Genomic DNA, 22206 nt, shown 5'->3' with positions numbered 1-22206 from the left:
GCCTTTTCCTGGTGGAAACAGGCATACAAAGTAATCATAAATCTCACTAAAAAGTAAAATAAGCAAAAGGTCTGACTAATCAGTAGTCACTTTACACTATCAGAATAACAAAGTAATTAAAATAATCTGTATAGAGAGGCCAAGATTAAAATGGCTCCATCAAGGTGAAAAATTGAGGGGTTTAAACTTTGACTGTAAAAGTGAAATTTCATCAATAAGCATCCTCTACCTGCCTGTGACCAGTTTAAAATTAGTCTGTACATTGTTTATTATCTGTTACTGCTGAACAAAATTCAGTTCTGTTATTCTATTGTAACTATTTTTTTTATTGTAACTTAACCGGGTATTCTATTCTTGTATTAAATATTCAAACAGTATATCCTGCATTAAGGTTAAATAAATAAATAGCACACGACAATCAAACATCTAATATGGATTGTTTCAAGAAGAATTTTCAGAATGAACAAAACGGACACATACCACAGAATATACTTCAATTATGAGCTGCCATAAAATAAACTCAGTGTTTGGTGTAAAAACATTTAAAATATCAACTTTATGGTAGGAACATAGATAATACAAAAAAACACATGGTTCACCTTTATGCAATAATGTGCTCACTAGCTATATTGATCATAGATTTCTAGTAAAAATCAGTGCAAATTTGGACACATTTACAATGAACATCAGTCCTATTTACAAGCACAAAAGTGCATAAAAAACAGTAGAAAAATAACAAACAGTAAGATTTAAAACAAAAAAAAATTTGTTCTTGCAACATCTCAAGAGTGACCTTCAAAATACTATTGTACAGGGAATAGAAAAATTATAACAGAAAACACTGAAAAATAATTTATGTACTTATAAAATCACGTCTTATAAAAGATTTGTGATATTCCTTTCTACATGGGTGTAAGGCATGGACAGGTTTGGAACAATATGCAGACATTCTTTCATTCAGTGATCGGATAACGTTGGGTCAGACTGGAAAAGCGATGGACCTGATAGGACACACAAAAAATTATATATCAGACAAGGCCAACAGCATCTCCTTTTTGGGAGTTTAGTAACATAAAATCCATACCTGAGGTATTGTAAAGTTGTCAGGAAAACAAAACCACCAGTGATGGTCTGACTTGTATTCCTAACAAACAGATATCTTGACCAAAGCCAGCCATTATGTATATGCTTAAAAAAATAAAATATATGTCCTGAATTAAAACTCTGAATCAATGTATAAGTAAATAATAGAGTTTTGTAATTGCAGATATTTTTACCATGAGACAACAGAAATCGTGTAAAAACACCTATATAAAAAATTTGTTTTATTAAAAAACTGGAATATTTGAATTAGCATATACATGTTTTGTGGGTGAATATCTGACTCTATGGCTCAGCCTGAACACTAAGTAATTCAACACATCAGTAACGATTGCAAAGGAATGTTAGCAGAACCTCCTATATCATCACCAGATGAAATATTGAGTTCTGAAAAACAATACATGAGAAAATGCTACTGCAATGAAAAAAGAATCAAACGTGACAAACAGTCCACCGTCATGCTCTGGTCTTTGAGGGTAAATGTCTTGCAGGTTTTTGTTACTGTAACAAAGTTACAGTTGACGAGCCACATTTTCTATGTCCTACACCAGGAGTTGCTTGTTATATGATTAGCCTATACTGGTGTGTTTGTATGCGTAAGTCCATTTACTATGAATTGTATTGTAATTACAGTACTGCCAACCACTTTTTTTTTTTAAGAATGCCTTTTCTCTACCATGAAGACAGCCAGCGTTTCCGCTCATGCCTGCGTTTATGTATTGTAAACCAAGCTATTTAAGTGATCCATCACAGCGATCAGCTATGGTAGAGCTATCACAGAGCAAGCATTGCATGTTACTACTGTGCAAAGGGTCATTTAGTACTCAGGGTTTTTGCAGGGTTCACAAAGTTAAATTTTAATACCACACAGAATGCAATTTAATACCCAAATTGTTGGAATTTCCCAACAATCACATAAAAGCACCACACCAACAAGATATTTGCAATTGGGTTTCTAACAAGGATTTGTTTGAATATCTAAATTTAAATCCAAGTTAGTTTATGTTCATATCAGTCATCAGAGAGCAAAGGGGAAAGAGAGGGAAAGCTGTATATCATTCGGACATGTACGGAAACAAATGGCTGGCTGTATAGTCTGCAACATACATTCAAAAAGTGGTTACAGATGTGCAATCTGCAGAGAATGGGCTTTAATATGAATTAACAAATATAGGAGGATCATACAGTAAACCTGCAGGGTATGTACATTCCAGACCAGAGTGTTACCACCTCTATTAGTGCACTCAGTGAATGATAAAAAGTCAGCAGCTTTCCTGAGAGGTGCATTGTGCGGCTTTATTATTTGGTGGAGTGAGTATGTTACACTCACACTCACCTGGACCATTCAGGTAAAGGGGTGACAAGCAGCTCAGGTACAGCCATGTCCTATTGTCCTGCAGCCAGCGCTGCCGATAACCAATCATATCAGGGGAACAGGCTGACTGTATCCTCCTTTCCTCTTTAGGGGGCAGGGCTAAATGAGTCTTGCTTGCTATGTTGGGAGATGGTAGAGCACACAGGTTTTGTTGGATTTAATAACATGCTGTTTTGCAGGAAGTGTTAGGCCACCTGTCACAAAATCAGATTTTTTTTCCTAGAATTACTTGTCTTGTAAAGAACTCTGTAGCCAGCAGTGCATTTTCTGTGTATATATTTCATAGAGAAATGGGAAAAACACTTCCTGGAAAACGAGCAACCAAATTAGGAGACATGCATCTAATGCTGGGATCAGACTACACAGTTGTTTTTGTTTTATGATACAGTTATTGTATCAGATAGAGTTAGAGTTTTAACTTCTGGCCATGACTCAGTCTTTTTGACTTGCATGACATTTAGAGGTGATTGGCAAGGTGCCAGGAAACAACATTACTGTTCCACCTGACAGCACCTACATGAATGATATTAACCTGGAAACATAAAAGTAGACCGTTGCGCCTGCCACTCTTTTGTTTGGGCCATCAGCACCGGGCTGATATTGTACAGTCTGATCTCGGCATAAAAGCTATAAAACATAAACCCATTGCCCTGTAACATCTCCCAATGTGATATCACTCGCTAATATCCTAATTAGGCGCTTATAACACAAGTTAAGTTGTGCTTAATAATGGCGGTTTTTGAGTGGGATGCCTTGACATTTGTGGGTACCATCACCAAGGTAATTTCTAACTTAACTGCACGCTGCCCAGAGCCTTGTATAGCCAATCATTGATAAATTATGAACAAAAACATGTTTGCCATTGAGCAAAGTGCAATGATTGACAGCCAAGAAGTGACAGTGCCCCAATCCTTTAACCGATGAATGGACCCAGTGTTGACCTTACCCCCAGTGTTTCCAGTCTGCATCAAAATGTCATCCACCTTGGTGCATTCAACTCCATCTTCTGTGCTACAATTCAACTGTTTCACCATACTTAACACTGCTCACCTTGTCTTGCTCCCACCAACCGTTGCTGGACTTTCTCTAGATGGTGGATATATTCTGTCAGAGATCGTTCTGGATCCTGAGACGTTCCTCCTGAATGCTCCGAGGCCAGAGTGGTGCTAGAGTACGACCTGAGGAAAAAAGAACGATGAAATTCCATTAAAATATTTGTGAAGTCTTTCCCTTCACAATCTGAAGTGGAAGAAGAGCCCAAACCTGTTGTGCAACCTGAAGGGTGATTTTGTAGGTGGAACGAGAGCTGACGCAGTCTCTCTGTGGACGGCACCGCTGTCTCGGTTTGGTGGAGAGTCAAAATTTAATCTTGGCTGTTGTTGCCTTAAAACTTCAGCTTTAGGCCCTGTAGGAGAGATTGAGATTAAAAATCCTCCCACTCATACACGCACACCGTCAAGTGATGCATATTATCATAAAATGCATTCACTGAGCTGACCTGGAGCATGCCCATTGACAGTCCCAGATACAGATAATCTTCTGATCGCTTTCTGCCATTTCCTGGTCAGGAACCTCATTCTGAAATAAAGTGTGTGATCAGTTTTATCCATTAGACAAGGCTGAGGTAACTCATACATCTTAACGTCCTGGTACGCTCCCTACCTGGAGACAGCAATGACAACTCGTACAGCAGCCCTAAATCGCCCGAGGGGTCTGTTCTGGGAGACGGAGGGTGACGGCCGTGCCCCCATGCGAGCGATGAGACATAGTGTCGCCTGCTCGCACTCCTGGAAACCTCCCAACAGCAGCAGCAGGTAACGTTTCTGGTACACCAGAGCTTTCCTGAAGCTCTCAGCACGCAGGTAGCGCTCATACAAACGCTGCACCTGCAAACCAATAAACAGGTTTTAATTGTTCCATCACTGTGTAATAACAGTAAGATGTTCAAGTTGACATATGCCGACATTGCATTTCAAAGCCATTTTTCAAACGTCCATTACATTCAAGCCACTGTGGTGATGGCGCAGATGTCAGATCCGGGTTCGATTCCCACTGCGATACATCAACCAATGTGTCCCTGAGCAAGACACTTAACCCCTGGTTGCTACAGAGGTGTGCAACCTCTGACATATATAGCAATTGTAAGTCGCTTTGGATAAAAGCGTCAGCTAAATGACATGTAATGTAATAATGTAATGTAAAAGCCATTGCCAAATGAGTTGCTACAAAGCTAATTAGGACTATCAGCTCCACACAACTCTCTGTATTTCTCAGTATGGCTATGTTCAGAAGATTGTATCGTCCGGTTTACTTTTCCGTTCTGAAACTCGTGTGAAGATAATGACCTCTTCTGAAGAGTCCATCATGTTATTTTAATCATCCTGTCCTCCTTAGCTGCTAGCAACTGCATCAAGGAGGGGTGGGGGCGCTTGCGCGATCACGTAAGGACGCGTCGACAGTGTTGTCATTACTTAGAATCCCTCATTGGGGCGACAGAAACTACGCACTATAGCTTTAAGCCAACATGTAGTAATTAAACATTTTGGATTCACCAAAGTGTGCATGTGTTTCCTACTGACCTTGCTGTTCCTGGTCACATCATTGATGGGTCTGTTTTCAGTTTCCGTGGTGACCTTGGCGAGCTCGATCTCGGTGCGCCGCAGCTGTCGCTCCAGGCAGGTGAGTCTATGTCTGAGAGTGGCTCTCTCCTGACTCAGTGATGTCACACGCTCCATCAGCTCGGAGTTCTCCTTCAACAACCTGTCCAGCAGATTGGGTGATGACGGCATGGATGGCATCTACGGCGAGAAAAAAGTACATTCATTTTACAACAGTCCATTAAGTTTACATTCCTATAATACCAGCATTATAAGCATCTAACAGTAACAAATAAGTCGGTGGCATAGCAACACGTTCTGGTTTTACTGAAGTGTTTGTGTATTAACTTCTGTGTACCTGCTGGTTTGGTTGTGTGCTGCCTGCCTGGAAGTCACTTTGGAGATGCTGTGAAGATCCAGCCATGTGTTGCTGCCCTTTGGTTTGCCCTGACAGCCTCTGAGCAGCCATCTCTCTCTCCTCTCTTTCTAGCTCTGTCAGTGTGCGCTGCAGCTCCTGCATGCGCTGCTGATCCTGTTGCCTCAACAACTCCAACTCACACTAAAGTCAGAAATATTTAAGGCAGCAGGTTTGTGTGTATCCAAAATGATCTCAAATAAGAGCATTACATTTGTGAAAATAGTGAGTATACTAAAGAAGTACTTTAAGATTTTACCAGTTTGCTGTTGGTCCTCTCCTGTCGTCTCTCCCGCTCCATCTGCTCTTGCCTCCCCTTCCTCCTCTCTCTCTCCCACTGCTCCTCCCTCTCCCTCTCTTTGTCCTTCAGCAGTCGCAGTCTCTCCTTCAGCTCGGCCAGTTCCACCCCTTGGTGTCTGAACCGCTCTCGCTCCATCTCTAAAGCACAGCTGGTTTCCTGTTTCTGCTGCTGCAAAGTTTCCATAGCTACGCGATGTCGGGTGGAGGCCTCCTGCTCCCTCTGCAGCTCCACCCTCCTCGTTCTGTCCTCCTCTTCCCATTTCCTCCTGCTCTGTAGGACCTCGGCCCTCAGTTTGTCCATCACAGCTACCAGCTCCTCCCCCTGCCTTCGCTCCTGCTCTAGCTGGGCGCGCATGTCGGAGATGAACTTCCTGTCTCTGGCGGCATCCGCCTCGTGTCTGCGGCTGAGTTCATCTACATGCTTGGAACAACGGTCTCTCTCTTTATCCAGCTTGCTGTGAGCATCTGCGAGCTTGGAGTGAATTTCAGCTAGGCGCGATTCCGCTTCAGTCAGAAGGCGCTCAAGACGAGTCTTGTCTTGCAAGTTGAGCTCTTGTTGGTGAGCAGAATGTTGTCGTTCATCTTCAAGCTCCTTCTGGGTGTCGTTAAGGCGTTTCTCCAGCAGCACACTGCGAGACTGTTCAATCTGAAGCTCCTGTCTGAGGTTGCTGCAGGCCACCCTCTCCTGTTCCACCTGACCCTTCAGAGCCATGAACTCTGACCTCTGTTGCTCAGAAGATATGTGCAAAGCCTGGGGAGAGAAGAGGAGGGTCATCTGTCAGAGTTTAAAAAGGAAAAGCTCAAGTAACATCTGGATTCTTTACATCGTTTGAGTTTTTAAAACGCAGTGAAAACACTGGAAGCATTAAGAACATTTGTTATTTGTATTTATACTTTGCCCTTTTCCCAAAACAACGTTAAGCTACCATGAATGAAAGCCATTAAAACATAAAAAATGTGTTGATGGTAACTTAACACAATCAGAAGTACGGCAAAGAAGAAACAACTGGTAATAATTAACAAAGTAGTAGGAGTACAAAAATATTTGTTCACGGCTGTTATTTCATCATTTGAATACCAGCTTTTATATTAAAATTTACAGAATATTCGTGGCCGGTTAGCTCAGTTGGTAGAGCGGGCACACATATGCAGAGGTTTATTCCTCGACGCAGAAGGTCCAGGGTTCAAATCCAACCTGTGACGGTCCTTCCTGCATGTCTCCCCCCCCCCCTCCCCTTTCATATCTCAGCTTTCCTATCTAATACAAGGCAGAAATGCCCCCCAAAAAATTTTACAGAATATTCAATATGCATGTTTTTAGTCCTCGTCTTACCTCTCTCCTTTCCTCCTCCTCTCTGTCCTTACGGAGACTCAGAGCTCTCTCCTGCTCCAGTTGTTGTTGAAGCTCCTGGACTCTGGTCTGCTCTCTTCTCAAAGCTTCCTCACCCTCTTCTAGAGCCAGCCTGAAGAAAAAAAAAAAAAAAAGCACAATTGTAATTGCTTGTAATCTTACTTTTCACCAATTTTGTGAGTGTGACAGAAACAGTGAAGAGAACGAAAGGATTTATGTAATGGATTTAATTTGATTGACTAATGTTCAGTCATTTAATCTCAATTTTAAAGATTCAAATAAACACTGGGTTGCATCCTGCTAGTAACAAACTGCTGACTTTACCCAATATGATTGACAATATACAGTGTAGTCTGTTTTTGTTTGATATGTCAACTTGTGGAGAAGGTGTGATTTTAAGCTGTTATTCAGTGTACACGTGTGTGTGTGTGTGTGTGTGTGTGTGTGTGTGTGTGTGTGTGTGTGTGTGTGTGAGATATACCTGACTGACTGAATTTTGTTTTTTTGCTCTTGCTGAGTGTCATGGGCACATTTCAGTTGTTTCTGACTCTCCTCCAGCTCGGCCCTTAGTTGGGATTCAACCTGTCTGTCAGTCCAGGGATGATCTGTGTGCAAGTCATCTTCATCTCTGTAGTCAGTCTGCGGAAGAAAGAAGAACGTAATCAGCAAGAGAAAAATTCAGACACCGTAATAGCTTTCCTTAAGCCCAGTTCAGACCTAAGATTTGTGATGAGACAAAACCGCTTTAGAACGTTGCAGGGAAAGTTGCAGCGTTCGGAACTGGCCCGTCTCCACTCGACTCAAGCCAGCTGATGGTGGCGCCTGCATTAGCTTGTCAAGTCGCCAGTGGCTGGTTTTAGAATGTAAGGGAGGTCGCCTGTTTCAACAGCCATTAGCGAGGGCAGCTAGTCAAATCAGTTACAACTAACTAACTGTTTTATATCCATTAGTTACAAACATTAAACTGGTCAAAATGTGTGTTGGACGGAGGCTCAACGAGGGAGCTAGAGAGTGACTGAAGAGAGGGAGCGGCGTTGGAACAAAGTAGTGAATCAGAGAAATAAAATACTTTTTTCAGAACATTGCCGATTGGCGCATTGCAAGTTTCAACTCGTCTCGTCGCAAATCTTTGGTCTGAACTGAAACAAAACAGAATTAATCTCGTTCTATTTCTGTGGTCTGGAGTCTTAATGATACATGAGCTTCAGGTTTTCAGAATTGTGTGCATAGTCCCTTTTTTGTGTGTATATATAATGTAGAAAAACTGTAATACAGCATTTCTTCTGGGAGATGTCACGACAGACACCCGGTTCACAATACTGCAAATATTAAATATTGCAATATTTTTATCAGTGGGCTATAGGATCAATCACCATTGTGTTACCTCCTTCAGTGATAGTGACTTAAGACATTTATTTAAATGAAAATCTTTGAGATTACAGCTTTAAGTTTAATCACTCTCGCCTTATACCTAAATAAAAATGAAAGTGAAGGAGGAACTTGCAGTTATATACAAATAATTTAATAGTGTCATGCCACTAAGTTAAGATTTAAAACAAAATTCCCTGTCACTAGATGATTGTCAAGTATCTTTAAAACCAAAGAAACTCACTTGCGTGTGTCTCTGGGCCATTCGACAGAGCAGCTCTCGGAGAGCAATTACAGTCTCCTGCAGTGCCCTCTTCTCCTGTTGCCAGCTCATGGGGGGGTTGGAGGATGAATTGTCCCGGTGGTCCCGTATGATTGAGCCATCTTTAGAATGATGCTCTGTCTGACTCAATGAGAAGGCTCTTAAGTCGGAGACATGAGGTTGGCTTGAGGAAGTGGCACGACGTTGGGACAAAGTGAGAATTCTGCAGCTTTCTTGATACACTTTCTTTAACAAACCCTGCAGAAAGACGGAGAAAGAAACTGAGTAAACTCTAGGCCTACTGGCAAATGAATATGTCAAATGAATAGAATTTTCTGCCAAGTATCAATTAAGCCTACCTGAAGCTCAGGTGACAACAGGTCATCGCTGTAGCTCATACTGCCTGCAGCACTATCTGTGTTAACTGTGGGGTTCATTCCTCGGCAGCGGAGATACTCAAGAAACTGAGCATCCAGCCTTTCAGTCTGTTCCAGCTCCACTCTCAGCCTTGCACCCAATTCTGAACTCACATCTGAAGCACAACAGAAGAGTTAAAGTTAATAAGTCTGGTGATATTCAGTTTTTTTCTAATGTCAACAAACTCCATGAAAATACTAAAACCAACAATTATTATAATATAATATATGTATAATATATATAATAATTTATGCTACTAACAAGTATTGTCTGCGTAGCCAAAAGCCTCTCACAAAATGGATTTTGTCCAAAAACTATTTATTTATTTATAATAACACTCACTGCTGCCATATCCATCACTGGCCCATTCTGGTGCAGACAAGGAGGAGGTGGAGCCAAGAGGAGATGGAGGCGTTGTTAGGTCAAGTTCTTCCATCTCGCGCACCTTAAAAAAAAACAACCTATTAACCATATCTGAACCAAAGAAAAGGCCATTATGCTCAAAAGGGTAGCATGTATGGAAGTTTAAGACCACATACCTTGTCAGTGTCCAGTGAGTCTAGCATGGAGAAGTTGTCAGACACCGACACAGGGCCTGGGGAGTGGCTACTCTGTGTGGCTGGATCTGGTGTGATGGTCCTTGAGTGTGGAGGCTCCATCACAACCCTGGGAGAGGTCTTAAGCTGGGGGAGATCCAGGCCTGTGCTGTTCAGAGCACTGAACTCAGACAGACGAGAGCAGAGAACAGAGGCGTGGAACCGTTCTGGGATTCTGTCTTCGGAGCATTCGAGTCTCCTTAAAACCTCCGGAGAGCTCAGAGAGGCTTCGTCACGAGAGACGCTCACAATGTCCTCAAAAGCTCTGTGAGAAATACCTGGCAGATGAAGAAAATGGAAGTTGTCATTATGTGAACACATTTACAATGCCATAGTCTTTAAAAAGGTTCCCTGTGGAGTTTTAGACCTCTAATGACGCACGCTATGGAGTTCTTCTATGAGTGGGTCCCCGTTTTGTTCATCTTGTGTATGCAGACAAGGACGCACATGCACACACATACAGGTGAGATGCTACACAGCCCTACCAATGGTGTCACACTATTCCACTGTTCAATAGGTGGTAGTAACACTTAAACGTAATTACGTCCATGTCGTTGACGTGAATGTGCCATAGGACTGTACAGAATCTGAAAATATATAGTATAGTATATGTTTGAAGTATCATGAAGTACACACCCTTCTGTGGGTATCCTTGTTGGTGAGGAAGTGTGTCCTGCTGGTGACAGTGTTGTCTCAATTGCTGTAGTTCTCTTTGCTGATAGGCTAGTTCCTCTTCCTGTACAGCCAGGTCTTCTTGTAGACCTAGAAGCTCCGCCTTCAGCCGCTGGTTATCATTCTCCAGGTTGACTAGGGAACGGTCTTTGGTCTGACCGAAATAAGTGACATTAAGTAATAAGTGACATTAAAATACAGCTGTCAATACAGCTTATTACACTCAATCCAGTACTGCCATGATTTCAAATAGCAAACAAAGCGTGGATCCGTACAGACAGACGGATTAACTCCCACTGCTGTACAATATACAATATATCCGATATTCTGTACTCAGTTGTCATATATTCCCACCTGTCCTTCCTCGTGTAGTTTCTCAGCCCTCTCTGTACTGGTACTCAGACCCTGTTTGACCGCAGTCAGCTCCGCCCTCAGAGCCTGATGCTCTGCTCTCAGTCTGGCGAGCTCACCCTCACTCTGTCTCAAGGCAGCGTCTGCTTTAGCCAGGGTCACCTCAGCATGGGTCTGAGAAAGAGAAACATTCCTATTAGCAGCCACATAGTTCGTATTCATGAAACCCTACATCCCCATACCATATCTTAACTTTATTTTTTTCATAGTTTTCAGTTTTTCCTGGAAAAACTACTGTTTACATAAGACAACCGATAACCTGCATTGCAATGTAACGAGTACCACATGTACATGCTGCATTTTATATCTGATATCTACTGCTAGTTACCTCTTTAGTACACTCCAACAGTGGCTACAAACTATGTACTTATCAAAAACAGATCAGTCTGCAGACATGCAGCAGCCCAACAAATGATTGCCGCCTCCATGCATTCTTTTTTAACAACCACAGCCTCTTCTTACCACATCCTGCCAAGTTAGAACGTAAAGAAATGAAAAATAAAATGCATCAGAGCTTTAAAAAAAACAACAGCTAACAAAGATTTTCCTCCTTCCTCATTTTAAGGTCACTTCCTCTGTGTTAGTAAGAGTCTGTTCTCTCAGGAGCGACGCTGTGATGTGACGTGTTACGGCAGTTAACTATAACCAGATGTGGTCTCGCTTGCAGTCGCTAGCACAGCTGTACGCTAGCAACAAAACTGCAAAAAAGATCCGCAAGATATTTCCTGTCTGGACATGGGGCCTGTTGAAGCAGGTTTACCAAGTTATCTGAATGAATTTGCTGGGTAAGAACCCAGACCCCCTTCAAACCTGGAGCATGGACTGAAGAAAAAGACTTTAAAGGCCCAGTCAGTGCTTTTTTTGACCACATATACACACATTCTAAGTGTATGTATGTAAAAAAAATTTTATAAAAAAAAGGAAAGGAATTAATGTATTTAGTAACATAATTGTCTCTTTAAAAAAAAAAAAAAAAAAAAAAAAAATACTAAATACATTAATTCCTTTCCTTTTTTAAGATATGTATTCCTTTTATGAAAAAGGCCCATGATTAAATTGGGAAATGACAGGAGGTTGCATTCCTGTCTTTGAAATTTTGGTTTACATTTGCATTTTGGATTGTGCTTTTAAGGCTGAAAACAACACAGTTGACCTTGTAGCTGACACTCACCAGCACTTCCTTTTGAGCCTCTTCTTGACTGGTTTCCTTCTCACCGAGCTGAGCGGTCAGGTCCTGTATACAGGCTCTCATTGATGTCACTTCCTGTCTAAGCCTTTCAATTTCCTCCTGGAGTTGGCCCTCCCTCTTCCTCAGTGCCTCACGTTCGGCATAAAGTTCTCCCTTAACAGTACTGAGGTTTGTAATCTTTGTCCTTTCCTCAGCAACCAGTTCCTCCATGTCTACCACCTCGGCTCTCACCTCCTGGACTTGTCTCTCAAGCGTGAGATTGGTTTCTCGGAGGACTTCCATTTCCATTTTCATCTCCTGGTCTTTTATTTTTAGAGTCTCAATCTCATTCACGCTCTCCTGTTCTTTCTTTTGGAGCTCCGTAATCAGAGAGCTAAGGTGGACGTTCCGCTCATGCACAGCGCTCATCTCTTGGGCTTGAATTTGGGAACTGTCTTTCTCCTCTTCAGATAGTTTCCTCTTCTCCATTTCCATTTCTTCCACCTGGGCTTTGACTTTCTCCAGCTCAGCTTCTTTGACAGTGAGGACACTTTGGAGTTCATCTGCCCTCTCCCTCTGAGCCGTCAGCCTCTTTCCAAACTCCTTGCCGTGTTCTCTGTACTCTTCCTCCTGGGTGAGCAGTAATCGCTCCAGTCCCTCTTTCTCTGCCACTGCCGTCTCCAGCTGACTCTGCAGGGCCTTGAGACGAGATCGAAGGGAACGAGATGAGTTAGAATGACTCAGACGGAGCTCTTGCTTCAGGCTGTTTGGTCCTCCCATCCTCTCTTGTTCCTGGACGGTAAAGTGGGGAGGTTCGGGGCTGGGAGCCGGCGAAGGATTGATGCTGTCACCATCCTGAGAGTCACTGACTTCATGCAGGTTGGGGCCTAATGTGGCGAGTTCTGCCTGCAGCGTGCTGATGACCTCATGAAGGCGCTCCTCTTCTTCCTGTTTGTCCTGACGCACTCTCATGATTTCAGACTGAAGGTGTTCCACCTGTGAGCGTAGATCCTCAAGCTCAGCCTCCAAAGCCTTTTTGTCAGAAAGATCAGAACAATGAATCAGAAAGTTACATTTTGCTATTCCAACTATGGTCACTTTCACACTGTCTGCATGTATTCAGTGTTGACTTCTTCTGACCTTGTTGTCCCTGGTGTTCTCCATCTCCTGTTCCAGTCTTTGGATCTCAGTGTTGAGGTGGTCGATCTCCTGATTTTTCTCCTGGAGTAATGCTGAGGGGAGATTCTCTTCCTCCGTCTCGCTTTGTTCCCCTTTCTCCTCCTCGAGTATGGTGAGAGCAGACACATTCTCCTGCAAATAGAGTTTTACATACCAGTTCAATTACAGGTTATACGTTTAAAGTTTTTACTTCCCTCTCTCTATTTTTTTTTTTTTTATTGACTTAATGAGAGAATGAATATAAACAAAATCAACACCATGTGGATATGAAAACCTTTTAAATTGAGCTCATTTAATGAAATTAACCAAATAGCATCTACCTTTAGGGCAGCAATCTGTTCTTGGAGCTCGTTAACATGAGCTGCATTCTGACTGGTCAGTAGCTCCAGCTGTAGTGTGAGGTGTTTTAGTTCAACCTCTTTGATGCTCAAGTCCCTCTGCGCAGTCTCCAGTTGGCCAAGTATGACCTCCACCTAAAAGATATAACATGCTTATTAAATAAAGACAAGATGCAGCAGTTTTTGGTAGCGAGTTAAAAATATTGAGCCTTCAGAGTTTTCTATTCCAAGTCAGCTTTTAAAAGATGGATAAAGTCTGCATACCCATACAGATTTGTACCAAAAGGTGGCACTGCAGCCAAATACATCAATCAACAACCACCACTCATCAGCCCAAACCATCTTAGCTACCAAACGTCGGCTTGGCGTAAAATCTTACAGACCTCTTGCTCTTTGCTCTGTAGGTTCTGCTGAGCAGTGTCCAGGGCATCGCTAAGCTCCTGGGTGGGTTCTCGTGTGTTGTCATGGAAACAGTGTCTAGTCTCATCCACTTTGGACTGCAGGGCAGAGATCTGAAGCCTGTTAGACAGCTGCTGCTGCTCCAGTGCCTCCTTATCCTGACAAAAGGGAGTACATTTGTGAGAAAAAGAACAGTTGGGTGCATAATAGTATCAGGAGTGATTTCAAGTTCACATGTTCAATTTTCTTACTTGTGTGAGCTCCTGTTCTCTCAACTTTGCTCTGTGGAGCTCTTGTTCCAGTTGACTGATAGATCCATTACTTTCAGCGCTGTTGAGCAGTGCTTGCTCGAGCTCTCTGATTCGCCCAGCTAACTTGTCTATCTCCTCATTGCGCTCTGCAATATCACGCTGTGCTCGCTGATTGGCTGCGAGCAAAGAGGCATGGTCATCTGCCTTGTCTTTGATGACAGCTTGTAGACTCTCCACCTGCGGAGACACAGAGGGGGCAACATTTTTGGATGACAAGTTTGTAATGGTTCAAGCAGCAGAAACAAATTTGTGAGTGGAAAACGACATGGTTTTTTTTTTTCAGATAAATAAGCCATTCCTGATCTGCTGCCGCTGGTACGAACATTTAAGTTAAGCCATTCCAAAGAACAGTGACATGGAGGTGAAAGACGAATGGAAGTGCAAAACAGAAGTAAATGAATATAAGCAAACAACAAATTTTTGTAGAATGAATGACAGGCACATATAAGCAGTAAAAATTAATCTATGGATGATTAAACAGAAATAATGATGAACAATACACACCATGCACAAGAGTCAGAGGAGCTAAGAGAAGTTTGCTACAGTTAGATTTCATACCTGCAGAACCAAGTCCTCAAACTACAGCAATCCGTTCAGCACAGGGATAAACACATGGCAAAGGTCAGGCTCATTGACAAACAAACAATGCATTCATCACTTCAACCTCTGTAAGTAAGTACAACTACTACATCTACTTCAGTTAACTGGTTCATAATCCCATCAGCAATGCATTAGACACTCATCACAAAAAAAACCACTGCAAATACAATGCACTCTTTATCTAGAAACAAGCATTTCGTGTGAAGCATTTTGTGAGATATTGTCCAGTTGAGAAATATTACAGATTATTAGATGTTACTGTATATATTTGCTATCAAATGAAAAGGCCTCACCCTGTGTCCTTTGTTATCCACGCTGGCTGTCTGTCTGAGTTGGGCCTCCAGGCTTTGGATTTCCTGCTGGAACTCGTCTCTCTCGTGTTCACGCTCCACAGCCTGCTCCTATATGCACAGGAACAAGTGATGTGAAAGACTGTGTCCGCTACATAAAGCAGCAACATGGAAAATTGCCTGGGACACTCTCAAATAACACTAGAACAAAAATGAAGCGAGAAGGTCATAATTGTAACCGTTTAGACGACTGCAAATGAAAGGGTCAAACAAAAGAGCAGATTCATGAAGAATTACACTTAACAATATTGAAGATTTCTGATTATTTTAATTTGTAAAATCTCACCTCTATAAACTGCCTGTCGTGTTTCAGCTGTTTCTCAAGTGCTTGGACACGCTGGTTGAGGTCTTCGGTGTGGGTCTTGTGGTGCTGCTCTGTCTCCAGGCCCTTTGTTTCCTGCTCTTCCAGCTCTCTCTCCAGGGCCCTGAGGCGCAGGGACAGAGAGCTGTGGTCCTTCTCTGCCTGACGCTGCAAGTCCAGCCTATCCCGGGTTAAACGCTCCGTCTCTGCCAGTAGAGCTTGAAAAATAAAAAGGGGAAGGTCAGGGCAATTGTTTCGATATAAATACGTGCACACAGAGGAATTTTAAAAGTGGGCAAGACATTAGAGGAGTTAATACATACAGCTATCACACATACTGTGCCTTTCCTCCAGAAAAGGCACTGAATGCATTTGCTTTGACAGCTCTGAACTAGAACATTGTTTAAGAGGTAAAAAAAAAATGACACAGCACTCAGAGCCTTTGCTACAATCTACTGGCAATGGCAGTGTTACAAACAGCAAACTTACACAGCACTGCAAATATACTCCATATTCATCCCCACCCCCTCAACACACACTCATACTCCACTCTGACCCACAAACCTGCGTCAGGATCTAAATTGAGCCAATGGCCTATGGAGAGAAGACACATCTGAGCACAGACATTATCATAAGTGTGTGGTCAACCTCACTAAAGAGGTCATGTAACATTTTATGCAAACAGAGAGGCATGATTTCATGATTTTGTGCTTGAACCACTCACCTTTCTCCCTCTCCCCCAGTCCAGCGGAGAGGTGCTCGTTCTGGCGCAGGAGAAGTGAATGCTCCTCACTGAGCTCCTGATGCTTCAGTCTAAGGATATCCAGCTCTCCAGTAAGGCCCTGCATTTTGTGCAGCTTTGCTTTCAGGTCCTCCAGCTCCTCCACTAGCCTCTCCTCTTGAGCCTCCTTCCGCTGCAGAGTCTCCTCTAACACTGCTTTCTCAGCCACATAGCCCTCTAGAAGCCCTGAACACATCATGCAAAGTCATTAGGTTTATGTGAAAGGCAAAAAAACAAACACTTTTGAGATCATTATGCTCAGCATCAGAAATAGCCGTTATGTTTAAACTTTAGCGCAAGTGGTGAAATTTGAGCATAGGCACAGGAGCAAGGCGTATTAACAGTCAGTGGCTTAACTACTGTAACTTGGCAACATAATAGGAGTCAAGTGAAGCACACCCAACGAGGATTACAGTGCTCACCCTCTGCTTTGTGGAGTTTTAGCTGGAGTTTACTCTTCAGCTTCGCCTCCTGATCAAGCTGCTCCAATTGGAGCTTGTGCTGCACAAAGAGTTGGGCGGAGTCCTCTCTGCCCTGAGAGAACTTTTCCTCCAGAGAATGGTGGAAATCATGAGTCTGCTCCAGCTAAAGAATAAGTGAGAAACCCACGATTATAAGACAGCTTCCAATACTATGAAGAAAGAAGGTTTTTGCGTGGACTGTTATAGATATCAGTAGGTATATGTATCCATTACCTGAGTGTTGGCCTGGTTGAGCAGCTCCAGTAGTGTGTCAACCGTGTGATGCAGTCTGCTGCAGGCATTCAGAGCCGCTTCTTCTCCCCCAGGATTGATCTGACTATCTGAAACCAACAGGCTCTCACAGAGCAGATGGGTCAGCTCCATGTCTTCTGAAGACATGTCTGCAACTGAAATACCTATGAACAGAATAAGTCAAAATGTATTGTTGCATTGATGAAAATATTTAAATTGCACATACAAAAATAATACCCTTGGTCTGTGAAGAACTGAATGTTTATGTTTATCTGTATCTCTACCTTAAAACTAGACTGAGCCAAAGTAACAACAGTTCACTGCATCATCAAAGCATAACATGCCCTGCAACTTCAGAACGAATGAGAGGCCAACAGACCTGATTCTTGTACATCTTTATTTCCTGTTGAACTCTTCCGATGGCTCGACGATGTTTTGGCTCTGGCAGTGATCTTCTGTCCAATCAGGTCTTCTGTTGCAATGGTGCTACGAATCATCTCAATCAGCACCTTCTTCAGCTTTTCATTGGCCTGGTGCAGTTTACGTCTGGGGAAACACACAACATCAGACACACATACGCTAAAGCAAAGTACACAACTATGTTGGCAAACTAATTATTTGCTACATTTAACACACTAGTGTCTGAATGTTTCCAATAAAGTTAAAATAGATAAAATAGTAAAATAAAATGGAAAAAGTCTACAGTAGTACCAACAAGACTTATCAAGGCAGAAAGTAACATTTCTTCTGAATCTGAAGTAATCTATATAGTCCAAAGTTGCCATTAGCTTGTCATGTCATACATTTAACTGAAAAACCCACAAGTCACCAGGTAATATTAACTAAGGGCTGATGTTCTCAACATAAAGACACATTTCAAAGTATAAAATTCACCCAGCTACATATATTAAACAACGCACACAACATAAAAAACACAGAGCATCACTTACCTTTCCTCTTTAGCAGTCTGCAAGTCATCAGTGAGCATCTTGAGAAGGTTGCCTCCCTCCTGACTCTCTCGCTCCCTTCGTTGGAGGATATTGTCCAAAGTCTCCATCTCTGCACGTTTTCCTTCTAACTCTCCCTGCAGACAGCCAACCTCAGCTCGCAGCTGGAAAAACGGACACACAGAGAGAGCTTGTTAATTCTACCAACACTTAAGACAATAACTGAACATAACTGCCCCTCTCCCACTAGGGGTGGGAATCACCAGAGGCCCCACGATACGATATTATCATTTAACTTATGTCACGATACGATATTATTTAGAGATTATTATATAGAGATTTAAAATGTTATTGCGATATTCTGCAATATATTGCAATGTATTACCTTTTTCCAACTTCAAAATTTTTCCAACTTTAAATTATGACCCCAAAAGAAAAACTTTGTGAAAATCTGTTTTATCCAAAAAGATACATTTCTCCGTTTGTTCGTCCTACTTCAATTTTATTGCTACAAAATGGGATAAATAAATGGGACAAATTGACCATCACACATAATAAAAGATCGATACTTGGCATCCGTGTAGTGTTATAGTATTGCCACAGAAAATATTGTGATACTATGATGTATCGATTTTTCCCCCCAGCCGTATGACTTCTTTAAAAAATATTCATGTGTGTAACTGTGTGCCAGAGAGGGGAGAAACATACGATTGACCCGCAATTAGGGCAAGAAGTTCAAACCAAAATTAGTTAAATGAACACCTCAAAGACTGGCTCACTGCCAGCTCGTTCCGTTTGTTCAAAAAGCATCACAGTCTCCGTCACAAGAGAAACAACAAAATCACATGGCCACCAACAACCTATCGGTGCCAAGAGCATGACAAAAGCTACATTCAAAAAGGAAATCAAAACCAGTTGTCAATTGTCAGAGAAATCGACCCTATCCAGAGACCACAACCAGCATCCAAAAACACATTAAATACATCCGCTATATAAGCTACAAAAAACACATTCCTGCTCCTTTAAAACCAGCCTAAAACACACACACACACACACACACACACTATACTGACTGTAATCATCAGGCATCGTTGGCAGATGTACTCCAGTTAAGTGCCAAGTCAGTGCGGGATTTGAGGCAAGCACAACTTCTGGATTCTTAGAAGAGCCTTTATCCGAGTCAATTTCTTTTAACCTTTCGTTCCTCGACCACTTCATTCTCTCCCCTCTCCTTTGATCACGTCTTCCCTCCCTTTTTCCCTCTCCCACCCATCAAACACGTCTCATGCAGCCACCTGCCTCAACAAAACAATGCTGTTGCCCTGACAACAGCACCCTCCCAACCGCTCTTTAAGCTTCTCTTTGCTAACCTCGTGTGTGTGTGTGTGTGTGTGTGTGTGTTAATATCTCACTATCAAGAACCAAGCCGGGAAGGTGCCATGGAAACATGGCATATATACATACATACAATGTATACATACATTAGCCACATGTATTGATTGTGCCAACAAGATTTATTATGGATTTACAAAATTAAAAGTAGTAGAAGAAAGGTATGGGACAGCAGAAATCACATGTATTTATGAAGCCCCTATGCAGCCAAAAGATTTAGGGGGTAAAGCGACTATCTTGTTAGTTACCAAGGGGATAGTAAACGATTAACATAAAAGTTTGAGTATGCCTCACATCTCCACAACAACCAACCAACAAAATGAATCGTTGCTCCAATGACAGGCAGAATATACTGTAATGAAATTAAAGTGAATAGAGACAAAAACTAAATGAATGCATGTTGCTATAAATGTGAGTTTACAGATTCTGTATTACAGTATTTATTATGATACAAAGCAGATCTGTCTAGTCTGACCCCCAGCAAAGTGAGGCGGCAGGTGTCCCTTATTTAAAGCAGCCATATAATGCTCATTTTCAGGTTCATAATTGTATTTTAATGTTGCACCAGAATAGGTTTACATGGTTTAATTTTCAAAAAACACCATGTTTTTGTTGTACTGCACCGCTCTCTCTCACTGCTGCAGCTCCTCTTTTCAGCTGGTCTCTGTTTTAGCTACAGAGTGAGACCTCTTTTCTTCTTCTTCTTCTGTACCATCTTTGATTGCACTGCACATGCCCAGTAGCTCAGATGTAGATCATGTCAGCTAGCTAGCTCCATAGACAGTAAAAGAAAGGCTGTTTCTACAACTTCGGTCAGTTACAAGGCAGGAGTAGCTAGGAGACTTCTAAATGAGGGCGCACATGTAAGTAGTTCTTTTGTAGATTATTGTGAACTTGTGTGTGTTTTAGCAGTGCTTTGCTATTGAGAACGAGGTAGCATGCTAGCGTTAGCATGCTAACGCTAACGCTACGAGCTAATGGTTGCGGTTAGCCTGCTCGTTTCGGCTTGTGACGTCACAAGCCGTGCCGATTTTGAACAGCTCACCCAGAGACTGAAGGCAGGACACATTCAGAAACTGTATCTCACTCTAAACAGCATGGATGGATTTTTTTCAAAGTTTGTATATGTGTGGAAGCACCAGAGACACAAAATAACACCCCAAATCCCAGAAAGTGTTTTTTTCATAATATGGGCACTTTAAGCTTTTCATTTGCACTAAAAACATCATTTAAAACCTGTAAAAACACTAGACTAAAAAGGGATTGCACGTGTGTGTGTGTGTGTGTGTGTGTGTGTGTGTGTGTGTGTGTGTGTGTGTGTGTGTGTGTGTGTGTGTGTGTGTGTGTGTGTGTGTGTGTGTGTATCTAGTACCTGGGCCACCACAGCATCTAGCTGCTGCAGTTGGACAGTGAGCTGGCTCATTTTGTCCGTGTAGCTCTGCTCCTTCTCCTCCTGTTCAGATGTAAAGCTCCGCTTCAGGTCCTCAAGCTCTGCCTCCTTCTGCTCTTCAAACTCCGTCTTCAAACAAAGCAGTGATGTGGGTACATCAATTAAAAGATGCAGATCATCATCTTTAAAAGCTGCAGTATAGCATGGGTTTATCTGTTCCTCAACTAAAGAGATCTCCGGCCATGTCTCACTGCCTTATGGCGGACTACTGGCTTGCACATTTCAGATGGTTAAATGCCAAATGTCTGAGAAAAAAAAATACCTTCAGCCTTAAAACCTTCTGCATCAGAGGATAAAAAGCTTAGATCCATCCCATTTAGCCACTGTTCAGATGGCAGTAACACAAACACACCCAGAGCACACAGATTCAGAGAACAAAGAGACAGACGGACAAGAACACTTCTACATATACAGTATGATGGTGGGATTATGTGGAAACTGGGTTTGAATAAAGCTCCAGTGGGACAGAGTCCAACAGGAAGAGCTATCCCTAGGAATGAACGGGTGCACCAGCAGCTTAGAGAGGGCAATGCTACAACACACTGACACGCGTACACACTACAGCTCTCAATAATCCAGAGATATTACATAATAATGTTTCCAACAGGCACTCAGAGTCAAATAAATACACAATATAATGGGAAAGATCAAATTTTTCACATAACAAATGATTATATACAGGCAACATGGCTGCCTAAAAGGTGTTCAAATATTACAGATCTTTAGCAAAAGGATGCTTTGAAGCCTTCTCCCCATCTTTCCTCATCACTCCGAGGCATCTCCTATTTTACCTTCAGTTGATTAATCCGGTCCTGCAGTCTCTCCTCTGATTGGACTTTGAGGAGCTCCACCTCTTCGAGGAAGTGCTGACGCTGCCTTGATGACTCCTCTTCAAGCTCCCTGCGACATGCCTCCAATTCCCGCGCAGAGACACCCCTCAACTCCTACAGCAGACACACGTCATGGGTTTGTTTAAGAACACAATATGCAGTTGGGTCAATTACTCAGATTCATAGTGCTTCTCAGAACAAATCCAAATAAATACTAAACCACTATGAAGGATGAACAATAATTCTGTGTAATCCCTTCTCTAATGGGCTGTAAGAGCCACAGAGACAAGAACTCTACTGACAACTATTACAAAAAACTCAACAGTCAGAGCACTGCATGTTAAAACACACACACACACACCTGTAGCTGGAGCTGGTACTGTGCAATGAGTTGTTCTTTCTCAGCAGTGCAGGTATGTGAGAGCTCCTGAAGAGCAGCGCTGTGTTGTCGCTCGAGTTCTAAAACCTGAGAAAAAGAGCACACGGTGCAAAGACAGATTAAATCTTGCTGAACATTGAAACATCAAATTGGAGAGTGCAAGATTGAAAAGTCAACATTTTCTGTCCAAAAACAATATCATA

General features: G+C 42.3%; 1 protein-coding gene across 6 annotated transcripts in view; it reads right to left on the bottom strand.

Moving 5' to 3' along the window:
* Positions 1-526: 526 nt before the first annotated feature.
* pcnt (pericentrin) overlaps positions 527-22206 on the bottom strand; it is a 38051-nt gene continuing 16371 nt past the window's right edge. For 2 of the 6 annotated variants that reach the window (XM_035994911.1, XM_031309754.2), the window contains 33 exons: positions 21986-22090; positions 21586-21738; positions 20717-20863; positions 17956-18116; positions 17385-17551; positions 16988-17169; positions 16715-16877; positions 16236-16478; positions 15497-15729; positions 15154-15261; positions 14819-14839; positions 14201-14437; positions 13934-14107; positions 13533-13685; positions 13174-13344; positions 12037-13065; positions 10809-10979; positions 10419-10608; positions 9726-10060; positions 9529-9631; positions 9129-9301; positions 8752-9027; positions 7621-7778; positions 7122-7251; positions 5748-6539; positions 5432-5632; positions 5056-5274; positions 4139-4362; positions 3975-4054; positions 3740-3881; positions 3527-3654; positions 2438-2593; positions 527-1001 (listed from right to left, as the gene is read on the bottom strand). In XM_035994911.1, the coding sequence (XP_035850804.1) occupies positions 958-1001; positions 2438-2593; positions 3527-3654; positions 3740-3881; positions 3975-4054; positions 4139-4362; positions 5056-5274; positions 5432-5632; positions 5748-6539; positions 7122-7251; positions 7621-7778; positions 8752-9027; positions 9129-9301; positions 9529-9631; positions 9726-10060; positions 10419-10608; positions 10809-10979; positions 12037-13065; positions 13174-13344; positions 13533-13685; positions 13934-14107; positions 14201-14437; positions 14819-14839; positions 15154-15261; positions 15497-15729; positions 16236-16478; positions 16715-16877; positions 16988-17169; positions 17385-17551; positions 17956-18116; positions 20717-20863; positions 21586-21738; positions 21986-22090 (6969 nt within the window). In that variant the 3' untranslated portion in view covers positions 527-957. The remainder of the gene's footprint in view (positions 1002-2437; positions 2594-3526; positions 3655-3739; positions 3882-3974; positions 4055-4138; positions 4363-5055; positions 5275-5431; positions 5633-5747; positions 6540-7121; positions 7252-7620; positions 7779-8751; positions 9028-9128; positions 9302-9528; positions 9632-9725; positions 10061-10418; positions 10609-10808; positions 10980-12036; positions 13066-13173; positions 13345-13532; positions 13686-13933; positions 14108-14200; positions 14438-14818; positions 14840-15153; positions 15262-15496; positions 15730-16235; positions 16479-16714; positions 16878-16987; positions 17170-17384; positions 17552-17955; positions 18117-20716; positions 20864-21585; positions 21739-21985; positions 22091-22206) is intronic. The other 4 variants (XM_031309753.2, XM_031309756.2, XM_031309752.2 and 1 more) reach the window with 3 other exon arrangements.

Source organism: Sander lucioperca, chromosome 18 (assembly GCF_008315115.2).
Source record: "Sander lucioperca isolate FBNREF2018 chromosome 18, SLUC_FBN_1.2, whole genome shotgun sequence".
Lineage (NCBI taxonomy): Eukaryota > Metazoa > Chordata > Actinopteri > Perciformes > Percidae > Sander > Sander lucioperca.
The sequence above is the reverse complement of the archived record's forward strand: the minus strand, read 5'-3'. Positions and strand labels throughout refer to the sequence as shown.